Consider the following 17,800-nt stretch of genomic DNA (forward strand, 5'->3'; position numbering starts at 1 on the left):
TTGCTGTTGACTTAAGCCACTTCAATTCTGCTAACTTTTGCCATTCAGCTCTTTTGGCCTCCCTGTCCTCTTCAGTCTATCTGCCCCAGTCCAGGGTTGACCTGCTGTGTTCTGTTCTGTTCAGCAATTCTCCATTAGCGCTGTAGTTGGCTTTCATTTAAAGCACCCGGGCAGTGACACCAAGTGGGTCTGTGCCAGCTACAGTTTGGTTGCTTATCCACTTTGTGCCAATGGTGCAAATGAACTGTGAGATCCAAAAAGCAGCCAATAACAATCACCCAGCTGTATGGATGCCTGTCGTCCTGCACCACACAGTTCCTGGTTCAAGAATCATTTTCTCCTCTTCTCAGCTGAATGAGAGGTCAGTGACTTGTTGCCTAGACTAAAGGGGGCGTTTAATAGTTAAAGTTTCCCATTGGCATGATTGAAAGAAAGGCCTTTATGTATTCCAGATTGTTAATGTATAAAAAACAGTGTCCAAAGTCTTGTCCACCTGATGTTCTTGGCTGATCTCCCAGATTGGGCCCTGCTATCTACTTTCAGGTGGAATAATTGAGGAGAGACTTCGTTATCCACTGTTGAACCATCATGTGGAGTACCAGAAATGCAGGTTGGAATAAATGAAATGTGATCAGAGATGTACAGGCCACTCTAGGTTAAACTGGCCATAGAATGAAATGAAGCAAATATTAGTAGAAAATTATAACACGGTGTAAAATAGCGCACAAATTGTATTGTGAGAATTGCTGCAAATAAACAGGCAGCCCACTCCTGACCAGCGCTGGAGCAGTGGAGGTTGTCAGCCCAGACTGTATCCAGAGCTTGAAAGGAGCAGGCTGGAGGTCTCCTCGAGGCAAAGTGGTATTTGTCTCCTTATCCCAGGTAACACCCCAGCCTGTGCAATGGAGTTACTCTGATCTGCCTGCCAAATGCCTACTGGCCTGCCAAATGTCCAGTGCAAATCTGAAAGCTCTGTGTCATGATTTCAAGCCCAGGAGGGGAAATATGATTTGACATGCACCAATGTCACCGATCCTGCCCCCTCCAGGGCCCAATCAGCCTCATTAACCCCCTCCTTGCCTCCTCCTGCTCCTGTGCTGGCTGGCGGGAGCTTACCTGCTCTAGTTTGTGCTCTTTTTCACTACAGCACCAGGGGGAATTGCTTACTCACTGGGTGTCGTGAAGCACTTTATGGCACTTTTACACCATCCTAGGCTGATGCAGCACCTGTGCTAGTCTGGGATTGTACCATTAGCATTGTAAACATCATAATCAGAATTCTCCGGAGCCAGGCAATTGTACTTCTGACTTACCAAATGAACATTATATCAACAGAAAAATTAAAGGGGCCCTAGATCCTTCTTGTATGTACACCATTTAGTGTATAGTTAGTTATCAACAATCCAATCCTATCATCCGGCTGTAGTTCTGGAATCCATGTTCTGGAAGAGCCTCTGGCATCTCAAAATAGTGTTGTGCTGTCATACACTACCAGGCTGCTGCCAAAAATAGCAAGTGGCACCAGCAAGTGGCCCTCCTGGATCCTCCAATGCTGGTAAGTCAGCTTTGGGGCTGCGCCATGGGCAGGACGGGGGAAGAGTGAGGTGTTTTGGGGGAGGGGTGGGGCAGGAGGGGTAGATCCAGGGGCAGTTGTTTGTATCAGATCTTATTCCCTTTTTAAAAAACTTCTCTGCCCCTTTTCTCTCCTTGGAGTACACACCACTTTGTGTGTGTGTGTCCAAGGAGTCCCAAAAGTGGACTGAGGGCCCAATCCTATCCAGATTTCCAGCACTGGTGCAGCTGCAATGCAACCCCGAGGTAAGGCAACAAATGTTCCTGTACCTTGAGGAGGCTTCTGTGACAGCCTCCCTACCACAGGATGCAGTACATGCCCCATTAGCATGGCTGCACCAGCACTGGAAAATTGGATAAGATTGGGCCCTGAGAAGCTTATATGGAGGTAAGTAAAAAACCTCGTACTCTTTAAAATAGCACACTTGGAAATGCTGTTTTGTACACCCATTGATGGGTGAATGAAAAGTAGCAGACATAACACTGGCGCGTTTGAACATTAACTCCACTGGAGCTGGGCGCGTGGCATTTGGAGGAAATGTTGTTGGCCAGATTGCATTTCTCCAACTTTGTCACAGTGCACAGGCACACTACATAAATGTTTAATGATCAGGGACTTCAGCCTGGGAAAACTTTTGGCATCCGGTGTCTGAAAATGTCGCTTATTAGTAATTACTGTCACATTTCAAATTATGCCTGAAAGGAAGCAGAGAACTGAAATCAACTTCTCTTGCTGCTGTATTATTGTCTCATTACATGGGAAATATCAGGGCTCTGTTTGGAAGGTGGGGAGGAGTTTTCAATTTAGTGTTGCACAATATTTTGCAAACACTGGTCTTTGCACATGCTTCAGTGTCTTCTTGTGGTTTTATAGGTTCCCAAGCAGTCTATTTCCCAATATATATCACTTTGCTGCTTATCACTGAATATTGTGAAGGCGAATGATGATTAGGTAATATTAGAAAATGTTGCTTGCCAGCAAGTGTGGGAGCTGTTAAGTGTTCGGTTTTAACTCAAGAGACATGGTTGAGTTGAAAACTAAGTAGCTGCCTCATGTTAACATAGCCAACATTCAACAAGAATTGGTGACACAAGAAGATGAAGTTTTTGATCTGGAGAAGTACTGCGATAGGTGAAGTCCACCACCACCTTCCAGCTCAGTTTGGATTAGGACCAGCAATTGCAAGCCAAAATGCAAACTCCTTGGAAAAAGTGATGGAAAAGCTTGGGGAAAAGATACCCTTTTTTTTCTTTTTCTCCCTTGAGACCTCTGAATTCACTGATAGTTGCCAATCTTGATCAGTGTGCTGGAACACAGCTTGATGCTGTCCCAGGTCCACCACCTCTGCCCAGTTACAAAACTAAACCAAACCAGCAGTTTTCTGAATTCCTCATGCAGCTTCTTCCATTGCAGAAGTGCAGGACTTCTGGTCTGATTGAAAGGGTCTGCACAAGGGTCTCGTGTATGTGTCAATCAAAGCAAAAGTCCTGGGTTTGAAGTCCATCTATAAAAAAGAAAACTGCACCTAGAACAAGGTAAGCAGGTAGGTGATTCACTTTCTGCTTATTTCTGGTGGGTGGGAAGTGCATCAGTGTGGGTGGCATCTGCGGCAGGCTGGGGGGAGTGGTGATAGCTGACTCAGGGTGAAGGGCATCAAAATCAGCTGCACTCTTGCCCCTCCCCCCACAGTCACCAATGGCACCTTGCCTAATGGATGGCTATTGACGACTTCAATGACATTACTAAGCAAGTGTTCGTGAAAGGTAGAACGTTGTGTCCATCGGCATTCTCTGCAGAGTGAATCTGTGAAGCCTTAAGAGTCCTTTTTCTTCCCCCTCCCGCCCCCGTATCAGGAATCAGTTCTGTAGCAGGACTTGGACTAGAACTAGAAACCCAATTAAACCAAAAACACATTATATAATTTGTATCCAAATCAAACTACTCGTGAATAAATCCACTGCAATTAATGAGATTTCAGTCTAGTCACAACTCTCATTGATTTCAGTGGTGCTTAGTCTTGACTAAATTTCCTGAGATGTCAACTGCTTGAGTTTTGCAATCAAGTGTGGATGATGGGCTGCTGTGTGGTGACAGGGTGAACTGTGGTGGTGGTGAGGATGCAAGTGCTTCAGAACTCCATCCCTTGTCATCTCCTGATTGGATGAAATGGGTCATGTAATAGCTTCCCAATTTCATAAAAGATTTCGAAATTATGATGAGCCCTATTGTTAGAGCTTTGTTGCTGTGGTCACTACTCAAAACCATACACCTCCTCACCATGTGCCCTAAAGGTGAACTTTTACATGCTGCTTTCTGAGAAATGCCCCCTCTGCCCCAACAGTTCCAAAGAGGCAGAACAGTTGCTAAGTAACCCAGAGAATCTGAGCCTGGCTGTTGATGACTATTTTGGTGGTGTTGTACATTGCCTTTGTTGTGTACAAGTTCACCCTTTTCATCCATGGATTGTGGATCCACGAATTTGACTCAACATGGACAGCCATAGTCATCTGCTAAAAAAAATGTGGTCCTTTTAAAAATATTTAGTTTTTTAAAAGAAAAAAATGAAAAAAGAAAAAAAAAGCATCCTTTACCTTAGCACAGCAAGCTGGAGAGCTGCAGGGCAGTCTATGGCTCTCCTGCTAGTCATCTCTGGGTTGTGCCAAGACTCCCTGCCCCTCTCCCTTGGCCCTGTATCACCCCAGAATGCACTGTGGAAGCATTTGGGAAATGCTTGAGATGCAAGGGTTGGCTTGGTCAGCTGGGCCGTCTGATAGGTATGGGCCCTCAACCAGAGGCTGCCACTTGATGCTATTGCCACAGCTTAAGTTGCCATTCACACTGAGGAAGAACAGGTTTAAACACTTATGTATTCATCTCACGATTCAGTGGAGAAACCCAATATTCTTGGTCCTGCGACCTTTGCTTGATTCAGAGTATCAAGGTATTAGGGGCATGCTATGAAATGATTGTCTGGATAAGACCCAAGATGTTTTAGAGTTGTCTTATATACTTCTAATGCCTAAATTGTCTTCTGAATGAATTGTGTGGTGGAATTAAAGTTACACTAGTGTATTTAATTCCCAATTGTCATTAAACCCAGACAAACTGGCCACAAGGGAATAAGGTTTCTTTGGTTTGTTTTTTTAAATATTGAATATAGTCAGATGTGTAGCGGTTTCTCATGTTTGAAATGTAAACCAAAGCGAGTGTAGGAAATTAATTTGTTAAACACATTTATTGAATTGTTAACAGTAACCAAACACAATGTATGAGCGTTGTAAAACAAGAAACAGAAAAAAATGGATTAATTCCAGTCTTGGCAGTTCCTACTACAGATATGTGATGAGGGGAAAATATTTCAATTTCCTTTATAGTCTTCAGTGATCTATTTACAATACTTATCTCAGTATCTGTCCATTATTAAATAAACAGAAAGAGCATGACCCAGAAATAAGTTTCCCTTACAGTCTTCTAGTTCCGCTTTGCCAGTAACCAGTAATGAGAGTGATATAATGGGAGCTTTCCAAGGATTACTTGGCACACAGAACACAAATCCACTTGGATGCGGCAGTGAACCACCACACTCTTTAATGGAGGGGGGGGGGATGATGGGAAGGGGAAGGAGGGAAGGGGGACAGAGGATAAATTTCATATGTACAAAGTCTGAAAAGTCTTTTTTTGTGAGCTGTAAGTTTCAGGAAAACAGTATCAAAATTGTAATCATGTTAACGGTATATATTGTCTTTGTGTTTGTTATGACCGATCATATGAATAAATTTCATTTAGCTGAATTCCCAGCTTGGCATCCTTTTTTTTTTTTTTTTTTTGCTGGAGCACAACTGTGCGTGCCACCATGAAGTACAAAGACCGAAGACTGAATGAGACTGAGGGGGGCTTTCTGCATCACGTCAATTCACAGTAGTAGCATTCCACTGAGGTTAAGAGTTCTTCCTGCTTTCTGTTTTAATTACTTGAGGAGCCATTCGTTTACTGAAAGGGAAAAAACAACACAGAGGTTTCCATAGTGGCAACAACCCAGATGAAAGAAAGATCACATTTATAATATCTGTGTGAAGCGATTTGTAAATCAGCTTGCTGAATTCTACCAGATTTGGGAGGTGGGATGCTGAAAGTATAGGACTTTACGAGGGCAGGTGAGGTAGAGTTAGGGGCTAAGACTCCAGAGGGCTACAAGGGTCCCTAAATATACAAGAACTCATATAATCAATTTATCTAGCAAGCTTTTTTAAGCCTTTGGAAGAATAATTTCTGTGGGAAAGAGATAACAGGGAAGTGGTAACTGTCAGAGAGAAGGTGTCACCTTTCTGAAAAAGCTTCAGTCTGTCCTGACTCTCAGAAAGGACACACAGCAACAACACCATTGCTAGCCTCTGAAGCAGAGGAGTGCGACATTGTGATGTAGCCCTTCTTGGAGGAGTATACAGTTGGAATGGTGATTCCCAGTTATAATTATGATCTACTCTACATTACACATGCTGAATAGTAGATAATGGATTATTATCTTGTCTCTCAATATTTCAAATATTTGAATATAAAGGAAAAGCATTGGAGGCTGCCCCTTTTCCTGGCCTGGTTGTGTGGTATTGGAGCCTCCCACTGGGTGACGCCCCCTCCCTCTTGGGAGGGGCCCTCCATTAAAGGGCCTATGTTTACAATAGGTGTGGGGCGACCCTCCCCCAAGGGTCCCAGGGCATGACACTTGGGTTAGGAAAAAGATCTGTTGGTTAAATACAAAAGTCAGTGTGTGTCAGGGTGTTCAGTAGAAAGGGTTCCCTACATGAAAATGATGTGAACACGTTGTGATGGTTTTACTGTGCGGAAACTTACGCTAAGAATTGTACGTTGCTTTTGGATGACAAGAAAAAAGGATAACTTTTTAAAAACTCTTGTCATTTGGGCCCAAAGTAGACAATATGGCTTTTGCATGATTAGAACTTGAGTGTTTTTTTTTTTTAAGTAAATGACACATATGGGACCTCAATCCATAGGAACCAAATCAGAAGGGAGGGGATTTTAACCCTTCAGCTGTGAAACCCCAATCTAGATCCCTGCCCCTGCTGCTCCTAATCACCCTAAGAGAAAAGCTCCCCTTCGTGCCAAAGTGAGATTTTCTTCTTGCTCACATAGCAAATGTGTGGGTGGTAGATCTGGATTGTTCCCCCAACCTCAACCCCTATTTATGTTAGAAGTATCAAGCACCTAGGCCACAATTATTCAATAAGCATATCATCTAGTCTGGAGCTAAAGGTGTTTTCATACAAAGAGGGCCAACATTTGGCCCTAAGCATGCTTCCATGGAAAGGATTTGTTTTTTATTGCTGCTCTGAACTGCTAAACCACTCATTTGGGGTGGGGCATAGTATACCCATGCCTACTACAGATGAATTGGCAGAATCAGTGTCAGTGACTTGAACTACTCTCATCTCAAAGTTCTGAGACTCAAACACCCACAAAGATATAGTACCATGTTCATGATACACTTCCTTAGTAATTCCTTCTTGAGTGCTGCCTATTGTCACTTACTGGGGTGACATATGGAAGCACCTTCACCATTATCTGATAACAAATCACCTGAAGTTAAGAGCATGAAGTGGGATTGTTAAAAAGTGGCTATTTGGGCTCGCTGGACAATGTAACTTCCTCTACCTTTCCTCTGTAGTTCCTTCCATTCTGCCCTTGAACTCAGCTATTTTGATATTTCTGATAAACATTACAGGAGTCTGGCACTAGACATCCATCCACTGGTTTAAAATCAAATTTGTCTGGGTATCCCAGAGTATATATTGTGGAGATTCCTTCAGAAGAATTAATTTTTCTGGTGAAGACAGTCTGTTTTTCAAGCATGTGTATCTTCAACTTGGTATCTTTATTCAAAGCCCAAGGGACGGATGACAGCTGTCACCATCACAGTTATATTACATTTTTCCAGATAGATATTTTTGCAGAATAGCAAAATAAAGGCAGACTCTACAAAAATACGGCAACATAGTATTTTTTTAATATGAAAATACTGCTTGGAGCATACCTCTATATTGTAGTTTCTGTGCTCTATTGTTTGGGCAATCTTTCCCCTGTAAACTAAAGTTGATGTTTGTTCGGATACATCGATTGTTGAGAGGCTGGACTGGTCTGAAGTTGTCGCTCATACTCAGAAAAATCTGTGAAGGCTGATTCTGGCTTAGCAGTCGTAACGAATGCATCTGCACAAACAGAAATGCAACCCATGTAACACAACATGATTTAATCTGGTGATATCTAAAAAGAAACCATAACCAGGATGTACCATCTGTAACTTAATTTGTAACTTAAGCCATTTCTGCCCAACGTTGCATATATGCAATAGGGATCAAATGTGTACATCTGTGGGCTGGACCGAAATGGGTGAAAACAGTTTGGAGTCACAATTGTGTTTTCTCTGGGCTTAAAAAAATAATAAAAATTACTCACACCAAAGGAAGGTGAATTCTGCAGTCCTATAATATGCAAATTGCAGGTATTTCAATGTATTGGTTTATGTGGCCTAATTGATTTTGCTCTTGTTGGCATGAAGAAGAGCTGCAAAGTACCAAAGCCCTCTTTCCTGTGGAAATCTAAGGAACACTGCAGAAGTTTGTACTTTGCCACTCAAACAGTCCCCATTTTAAACACAGACAGTTCTATCAGACATGAACTACTGAAGCTCCGGCACTCAAAAGCTTCTTGGAGCAGCAACATTTTGGAGGGGTAGGTGAATGAAATGCTACAAACGATCCTTTTATGGATATATGCTGGAAATAAGGGATTGAAGTCCTGCATGTTGTAAAACAGCAATTGAAGACAGAGACAAATCACAATTAGCAGTTCTCAATTGGGAGAAAAAACCTATTTCCAGTGGAAATTGTACTCGTACTCCAGCCACCCTGCTCACTTCTGTGATTTTACCAGATTTAAAAAGTCCACACTATTTCAAGTCTATTTTCATTGCTTCTGCAGTAATTTTTAGGGTTTTTCTGGAATTCTGCAAAACCATGAAGGAAAGAAACGCCTTGTGTGATTCTAGAGCAGTGATTCCCAAACTGTGGGTCAGGACCCACTGGGTGGGTCGCGATCCAATTTCAGGTGGATCCCAATTCATTTAAATGTGTATTTTATTTTTAATATATTAGACAGACTTGATGGTACAATTGCATGTGACTGCATTTGGGGAAACATTACAGATCTGTACTTTAAACAGGATACTATGTATATGCTTTTAACAATAGTAGTCAATGGGGCTTACTCCTAGGTAAGTGTGGATAGATTGCAGCCTTTGCGATGTTTGGGGAAATTTTTTATCAGATCAGATTAGCAACAAATCAGATCAGTAACAGCAACTGGAGGGTTGGGAAGATTCTTTTTAAAAACATATACTTATTGCAAACTTTTAATTTGCTAACTTAGGATTGATTTTGTCATACAAGGGTGACAAAAATTTTCATGCTTGATGATGTCACTTTTGGCCATGACATCACTTCTAAGTTAATGACATAACGTCTGGTGGGTCCTGACAGATTGTCATTCTAAAAAGTGGGTCCAAATGTTTAAAAAGTTTCAGAACCACTGGTCTAGAGCTCAGCATGTCTTGAAATGCATGGGGACAACAACGACATTAATCAGTTACCTATACTTCTTTACCAAGGCAGAAACTACATACAAATTTTAAACCTGATAAAGGCCCAATCCTATCCAGCATAGGAGCGGCAGCTCCAAATGGCCAATGCTGGATCCTGTGCTGGAGACTGGAGGTTCCCTTGGGGGAAGCCCCAGTCTGCTTCACGGGGTTTCTTGAGTCAGTGCCAGTTAAATCACTGGGGCATAGGATAGAATTTGGATAGGGATAGGAATTAGAGGAGGAGGTCTCCACCAGTCCCACCCCTTCCTGGGCCAGTTCCTCCCCCATCCCACCCTCCCCCATGCTTTCCCTGTCCAGAAACAGCCTCACATCGAGCAGCAAGTTGGAGAGAGTGGCGAAATGGTGAAGGATAGTACCCCAGCCCCTCCAGTCGCCTCCTCCAGCCTGTCACAGACAGAAGCACTCTAGTCTGTGCTTCAATCCCCTTTCTGCTCATGAGCAGGAAGAGGACCTGGACAGCAGCAGCCCCTTCTTCCTCCAGGCAGAAGGGGGCAGACTCAGCTGCAGCTGTCTCTCAATCTCCCTGACCTCCAGCTGCTGAAGGAAGCACCCAAGTGGGCCAGGAGAAGGAGAGGCAGAACCTCCTTGCCCTCCCCTTACCTCCAGCTTCAACTGCCATGGGCACAACCTCCTCACTTGTCTTCCAGAGTGCAAGCATGCTCCACTCTACTGGGTCATTTCAAACAGGAAGAGGCTGCACCCAGAGCAGCTGAAGCGGAAGGAGAGGGAAAGGTGTTGAAGACTCTGCAGCTTAGCTGCACCTGCCCCGCCCCCCATAACCTGGGGAGAAGGGCAGGTGCATGCAAGATTTTTTAATTTTTTTATTTATTTGGGGGGACAGGGAGAGAAAGGTGGAATTTTGTGACTGGCTTGGGTAGCACAGAAGCACCAGCTGGACCAGGCCACTCCATATGCAATGCACAAGTTCAGGGGGCAGTATTATCATAACTACTAGCAATTCATAGTGATTTTCTATCATTCTTGCTTAAGCCATTTCTGCCCAATTTTGCATATACACAACAAGGACCAAATGTGTACACCTGTGGGCTAGGCAGAAATGGGTTTAAGACAGGAAGGTATGTTGTAAGACTGGCGCTAGGCATATCACACAGTCTGGTTAATGTGCACCTCCACCTCCCAGGTAGATGTATTGGCAACCTTCAGTCTCGAAAGACTATGGTATCGCGCTCTGAAAGGTGGTTCTGGCACAGCGTCTAGTGTGGCTGAAAAGGCCAATCCGGGAGTGACAATCCCTTCCACACCGGGAGCAAGTGCAGTCTGTCCCTGGTCTGTCTCCCTGGCTATGGGCCTTCCTTCTTTGCCTCTTAGCCTCAGACTGTTGGCAAAGTGTCTCTTCAAACTGGGAAAGGCCATGCTGCACAGCCTGCCTCCAAGCGGGCCGCTCAGAGGCCAGGGTTTCCCACTTGTTGAGGTCCATCCCTAAGGCCTTCAGATCCCTCTTGCAGATGTCCTTGTATCGCAGCTGTGGTCTACCTGTAGGGCGCTTTCCTTGCACGAGTTCTCCATAGAGGAGATCCTTTGGGATCCAGCCATCATCCATTCTCACGACATGACCAAGCCAACGCAGGCGTCTCTGTTTCAGCAGTGAATACATGCTAGGGATTCCAGCACGTTCCAGGACTGTGTTGTTTGGAACTTTGTCCTGCCAAGTGATGCCGAGGATGCGTCCCATACCTCCCAGGTAAGCTATGCATTAGCAGGGCAGAAGCCACTGCAGAGTCCTCAGGCTTCTCTTGGAGAGGAGGCCTGGCTATTTCAGTGACTGCTTCAGCCCGGCATTTCCCCAATCAGGAATCCATTCTCTAATGTTCAAGGGGATTTTGAGCTTTTGAGGCGGCTGCCCTGGTGATATCCTCTAACAACTGACTGTAGCAATGAAGCAATCAAGATACACTCACATGTTTAGGGTTCATGAAGGGAGCAAAGCAGGCTGGCAAGCTTCAGGCAGAGAGCGCTCACACAAGGGAGTTGCACTCGCACACACAGCCAGCCTCCTCACCTTCTTTTATTCACCTCCCTCTCAGCCCAGTACAAAGCTCATTAGGTACATACTGTTCCTCAGCTACATTCGGGGAACAATGCAAGTTCCTCAAGGGATTTGGCACTTTGTGGATTCAGCCTGTTTACTCAGTCTGCTTCTTAACTCAGGCATCACCCAGACCGGAGCTCGGGCATCACCTAGTCTGCTTCCTGACTCAGACCTCACCCAGTCTGCCCTGTGACCCAGGCGTCACCCCGGAGTGTGCCCCGAGGGGGTGAGTGTGCTCACTGGCCTTTGTCATGTAAGCACAAAGGGTAAGGTCTGGGTAAGGTCCGGTATTCCCCTGATTATTTCCTTCACTGACTGACTCAGCTGCTCTATTGATAGGCAATGCAGGTTGAAGATCTTAGGAAAGTAAAAGCAAAAGATGCAGGCCCCAATGAAAAGACATTTGGAAGAGGGGAGACTGTGGGAATGCGATAGGAAGCCCAGAATGCAAGAGGCAGGAGTCTGAAGGGAAAAGGAAAAGTAAGAAAGCCAAGGGGCAAAAGAGGCTAAGTTCACATATCTGAAATAAGTAACCAAACCTTTGTGGCCTCTAGTTTATTCCAATTAAGGCTGCAATCATAAACACACTTGCTTTTGAGTATGTCCCATTGAAATAAATGGGACTTACTTCTTCGTACAAATGCATAGGACTGTGCTGAAAGTTACAAAGGCACACCTGAAATTCATTCTGCTAACAGATGGTATATCATACCCAAAAATGTATTTCGTTTTACCTGCATCCTTGTTATGTAGACAGGTTTGTTCATTAGGATCCAACTTGCTGTTTCATAGCAGGGTGGAATCGTCATTGACCCATCATAGGTAATGTAACTAGAGGTTTCAGGGTAAAGTTCTTCGATATTAAGTCCCTGCAGTAAGTATGCATCATCTAGAGAATAAAGGGTGGAAACATGATTAATAGGATGCAGCGTCTGAATTGACAAGACAAATGTTGCTGTCATTTACTATTGCATAATGCACAAAAGAACCCAATGCAAGGAAATTGACAATCTTCTAGTCAAACCTGCCAACATTTTCAAGTTCATGGATGACTGAACCCCAGACCAACTCAGATCCATACAAAAATTAAAGCCATTACATATCAGTCAGGCATGCTAATATTTAGGCTCCAATTCCATCTACAGCCAGTTCAAAGCATGCAGAATCATGGTAAGATTTTCCTTACTTGCCCAAAGGAAGCCTGGCCTTCAATGGGTCTTGTTAGATCAATGCCAGCTATTTAGCTGGCATAAATCTGAGGAGACTCAGGGGACTGATCCAGACTGGGAAGGTTACATAGGATCTTGACATGGGCAGCTACCACTGAGATCTTCCCCCTCATGCCACTAAACCACCTCTGGCTGGGCCTGTATGTTTATGCTTCCAATCATGCAAAGTTTCCATCCAAGATTGGATGTTTCTGAGAACCCAGGTCTGGTTCCAAACCACCTGATGCGGCATGCCAAATGCTGCCTCCTTTACTCAATGATGTGCCAGCCTCTGCTCCTCTCCAATGTTCTAGCACAGCACTCCCCTCCCCTCCACATTTCCTCTTCCTCTCTCTCCCCCTCTTCTTTTTCCGATCCAAGGACTGGAAGGAGAAGGAGAAGCAGTGAAGGCAAATGGGTTTCCACATGAATTGCTTCAAGAGGAGACTGCTTCAGCTGGCCTCATGGGTGGGTCGGCCCATGAGAACATCTCTCAGTGTGGCACGATCCAGCCAATGCTAAGCCTTTTGAGGTCCCAATGATTTCAGTGGGAGAGTTTTCAGGACACACTTTACATCTCTGAGAGTAAAAGGACTGCAAAGTACTGGAGGGTTGGAGTATACCTTTTTGCATGACTGATGCATATATTCAGTGCAGATTAAAAAAAAAAAAATTCTACCACAGATGAAGAGCCAGACCTTGAAATGTGTTTGTTGGATGGCTCTGTTCAGTTGTTCACATTGTGCGTATTTTATTTACCTCTAGGAGCTGCAAACCTATTGTGAGTGAAGGTCGCTGACAGATTAGCAGCAGTAAACACAGTAGGCTTAATGCACGGAGAGAGAACACTCGCCCAGGGCAAAGGTTGGCATAATAACTGCATTTTTAGAACTCCTGAACTGCCTCATATACATTAATGCAGTACAAGAGCCCTGTAAATTAACCCAAGATTACCACTGTACCTCCATACTGCCAAAGGTGGGTTCAGGCTGAGAGGCCTAAGGGGGCTAGATTTCTACTGAGGATTTCCAGGTCCACCGATCAGTCTTTTAGCCACTACACTAACCTAAAACCTGAACAGGTTCTTGGATTACTTTTGTCGGTTGCAATTGTTACCGACACGTCTCCTAGCATTGGCCACACAACAACAGTGGGCCCTGGGGCTGATTCAGCCATCCAGCCAGAACTTGAGCATAAATGTAACCAATCTGCATTTTCTGACTTCCATGTGGCATGTGTTGGAAAATGCTGACTATCATTTGTGGGGAGCAAGTGGGGGGGGGGCTTGATTAACAATTTTTTTTTGTTTGACAAATCCTAGAAAGGCCACGAGTGTTTAGATTTAATTACCCTTGCACTGCAGAAAAAGATTGTTCTACCTTGTTAAGGTTAATGTATGATAATAAAGCTGCTCAGTGAAGCCTAATGCTCTTTAGTGCGCGCAGTGGGAGTGTGGAAGGCACTGAGAGCTACTCCGATCGCTGGAGCCAAGGAGAAAATATGCTTTTAAGCAAACGACTGGGCTTCCCACTTATTTTTTTCCCATCACATCTTTTCTTCCTTGCTAATTAATGAGCCATCACTTTGTAGAAGATTTCAGGGTGAGCAAGTTATGTGCTCAGTCTATAATTAGAAAGAGATCGCGCTTTCAAAAGCCATCTGAGCAGATTGGCACCTGTCATGCCTAGCCATCCAGGGACATGCTTAGCAGCTTTTACTGCCTTTCTCCTTCACGACAACCCTATCAGGCAGGTCACATTTCCCATTTTATAGATCAGGGTCTGAGGTGAAGACAGAGTTCTGTTCAAAGGCCAGTGGCAGAGGCGGAACTTGGGCCAAAGTCTGCTGGATCCAAGAACAACTCAAAACAGAATGGCACTTCTGCACCAATAGTCAAAGAGTGCCATCACCACATAAGAACATAAGAACAGCCCCACTGGATCAGGCCATAGGCCCATCTAGCCCAGCTTCCTGTATCTCACAGCAGCCCACCAAATGCCCCAGGGAGCACACCACATAACAAGAGACCTCATCCTGGTGCCCTCCCTTGCATCTGGCATTCTGAAATAGAATTTCATACCTTGCACCTCAGAGCCTCTTTTCACTGACAGTAGTGAAACACATTATGTATCAAATGGGAACCAAATCTGACTGGGGCCTTGCACTGCTGGAACAAGCATCCTGGCAGTGCAAGGTCCTACAGCAGCACAATAGCCAGATTGCTGTTGCATGCTGCTGGGCCGATGCTGCAGACCATGAGAGGTGTGGCATGCAAGGCAGTGGCTCCAGGAGGCTCCAGAGATGCAGATAAGTTGGTGGCAGGGGTAGGGAGGAGGAGGTTCAGCGGTGTTCTGAGGTGCGGGGCAGGGAGAGGGCTGGAGAGGGAGGGTCTTGGCAGCAGGCATGCACACCAGTTCTTATGCTCCATTTTTTTGGCCAGCGTTGCCCCCTTTCTGTCCTTGGAATTACACCAGCTATATTGCTGGTGTGGATCCGAGGAGACCCCCTGATGGCCTATGCCGAGGTAAAAAGAAATAGTTTTACTTTCCTCCAGTAGGCCTCCTGATCAGCCCCCTCCCCAACACACACACTTGATGCAGTTCATGCTCTACCAATGTGGCTGTGTCAGCATCAATGGGGGGGGGGGTATGATTGGGCAGTCAGTTAGTAAGAGCAGCTTTCAGGCATGCCCAGAGGAACTTCTGGTATTTTTTTTCTAAACCATTTATACAGCCTCTTCTTTGCCAAGACCAATCAAGATGGCTTGCAGCCAAAGATAACCCACCGCCAGAAACTATAATGCTAGATTAATACAATCTGATACAATGAAATACAAACACAGCAAACTGCAAAAATCCATAAAATCCAATCCTCCTTCAAGCCCCACCTTCCTTACCAGTAATGAACTGAATACAGGTTCATTGTTCAAAAGCCCAATGAAAAGGTCAAGCTTGAACTTTGTGGAGGAATATAACAAGGGGACCAAAGTGGATCTTCTATAACAGTGCTATTGCTAGTTGCTACATCCTGCTCTCAGCGGATGCTCACTGAACTGTGGATAGCAAAGGCCCCCGCAGTAGGACTTTAGAGGATTTGTGGAGCATACAGGACAGCATGAATTGGAAGACGTTTTGATATTCTTCCTTTTGAAGGAGAGACCCCTGCCATGCAGTGCTGGCCCACCCATGCAGCCACCAAAAGCAGGTTGCATTGGCGGCAGATCGTGAGGGGCCTGAGTGGCCTTCCCCATTATCATTCTGCTTTGCACTCACGTGAGCAGAAGGCAGATCATCCCCCTCTTTACCGTGTTCCTTGTGTATTGCAGTGAAACTTGAAAGTGTGAGGTTTTTAGTTTTATTTACAGGGTGACCCAAAAAAAAACAGAACCTACAAATCTTTGAATAAAACTGTTAATTTTAATTTTTCTTCTTTTTTCTTTCAAGGTATACAAGTCAACTTTGTGCATGCAATATTGGAACAATAATCTTCCCCAATATGTCTTGGTCAACCAAGGAAAAGACATTTTGCGTGGAGGCCTATTTCGCCAACAAATCATACACTGTAGTGCAAGCCAATTTTCGGAGAAAGTTTCAGTGTCGTCATGCTCCATCAAAAAGCAGAATTTTTGACTGGGTTCAGAAGTTCAGAGAGTATGGGACTGTGCAAAATCTTAATTCTAAAGGTCTGAGGGACACTTATTCTGGTCAGAGGGTGAGAGCTAGAACAGAAAGGAACATTGATGCTGTTGGGCGGAGCCCAAGGAAATCACTTCGACGACGCAGTCAAGAGCTGGGAATCTCTCAAGAGTCTTTGAGGCATGTTCTAAAATCAGATCTTCATTTGTATCCTTACCAGATCCAAATAAAGCAAAAACTTACAGAGGCAGACATGGAAAAACGTGTAACCATGTGTGAATGGTTTTGTGTCACAATCAAAGACAATCCAGACTTCTTGGATCATGTTTGGTTCTCTGACGAAGCGCACTTTCTGCTGTCAGGACATGTTAATAGCAAAAACAATGTTTATTGGGGTACAGCCGCACCGGAGGATGTGTTACAGAGGCCGTTACACTCAACAAAGTGCACAGCATGGGTAGCAATTTCTAAAAATGGCATTATCGGTCCATATTGGTATGAAGACAAAAATGAGAGACCTCAAACGGTGAATACGGAGCGCTATGTGGCAGTGCTGAGGAAGTTCTGGGCATCACTGGGACGACGCAGAGGGATAGATCGAGATGGTTCCAGCAAGACGGGGCCACCCCACACACATCAAATGACTCCCTAGCCTGGCTGAGAGAGCAATTTCAGGGCAGACTGATCAGCAGGAAGTGTGACGTTGAGTGGGCACTGCACTCACTGGACTTGAACCCCCCAGATTTTTATCTGTGGGGGTATCTCAAGGATAATGTGTACCAGAACAACCCTTAAACGATTGGTGAACTGAAAGCAGCAATCACAGCAAAAATCAGGCAAATCCCCAAAGAGGAATGTGTTCGAGTAGTTGACAATTTTGCACGACGTATGCAAGTTTGCCTCCAACACCATGGAGCCCATTTGGAGCATATTTTGGAAAGAACATGACTTTTATGCAAAGCGACCAAGATAACTGAAACTTTGGGGAATAATCGTACACAGATTGAAGTTTGAGTCCAGTAAGCTTCTTGAAATTTACTGGACCTTTGTTGGATTTAATAAAATTTTTATGGGTTCTGTTTTATGGGGTCACCCTGTACAAGGATAGCGCATGAGGAACATGGTGAGGGTTGTTATTTTGTTGTTAGCAAAGAGGTAGTGGCCCCCAAATGGCATCGGGTGGCATTCTGGGTTACACTGCCCCTTTCCCCATGCCACATTGCAAGTTACTTTTGAAAGTTCCATCAGTTTCAAAAAGCAGATTCACATATATGTGTGTGTGTGTGGGGGGGGGGGGCTGCTGTTTGAAATCCACCTGTTCTAAGCCTTCTTGAGGGGGCTTGATGTTTATATGAATGTGGTAGCAAATGCAGAGTGAAACCACGTGCTAAGATACTGCTAAACACAATACAATGCACTGAACTCTTTTTTAACGCAAGTGGGTGACTTTTGGAGTTTATTTAATATTCCTATATGTGTGACTCAAGTATACACGTATGGCACGACTATAACCCTTGCAATTTATTTTTAACTTTAAACAGCGTTACACATTTTTAAAGCAGAGCAAAGTTAAAATGAAGAAGGAGGGGGTGACATTTATAATAGGAAAAGTATTTGTTTTGATTCTTAGTTCCAGCTTTAGTTTGACCAGTTGCACTCAGC

General features: G+C 44.5%; 1 protein-coding gene across 1 annotated transcript in view; it reads right to left on the reverse strand.

Moving 5' to 3' along the window:
* Nucleotides 1–5,540: 5,540 nt before the first annotated feature.
* The window catches only part of CA10 (carbonic anhydrase 10), a 365,626-nt gene continuing 353,366 nt past the window's right edge, over nucleotides 5,541–17,800 (reverse strand). The window contains exons 7-9 of the mRNA XM_066617463.1: nucleotides 12,030–12,184; nucleotides 7,620–7,794; nucleotides 5,541–5,563 (exon numbers count right to left, since the gene is read on the reverse strand). Of these exons, the coding sequence (XP_066473560.1) occupies nucleotides 5,541–5,563; nucleotides 7,620–7,794; nucleotides 12,030–12,184 (353 nt within the window). The remainder of the gene's footprint in view (nucleotides 5,564–7,619; nucleotides 7,795–12,029; nucleotides 12,185–17,800) is intronic.

Source organism: Tiliqua scincoides, chromosome 2, assembly GCF_035046505.1.
Source record: "Tiliqua scincoides isolate rTilSci1 chromosome 2, rTilSci1.hap2, whole genome shotgun sequence".
Lineage (NCBI taxonomy): Eukaryota > Metazoa > Chordata > Lepidosauria > Squamata > Scincidae > Tiliqua > Tiliqua scincoides.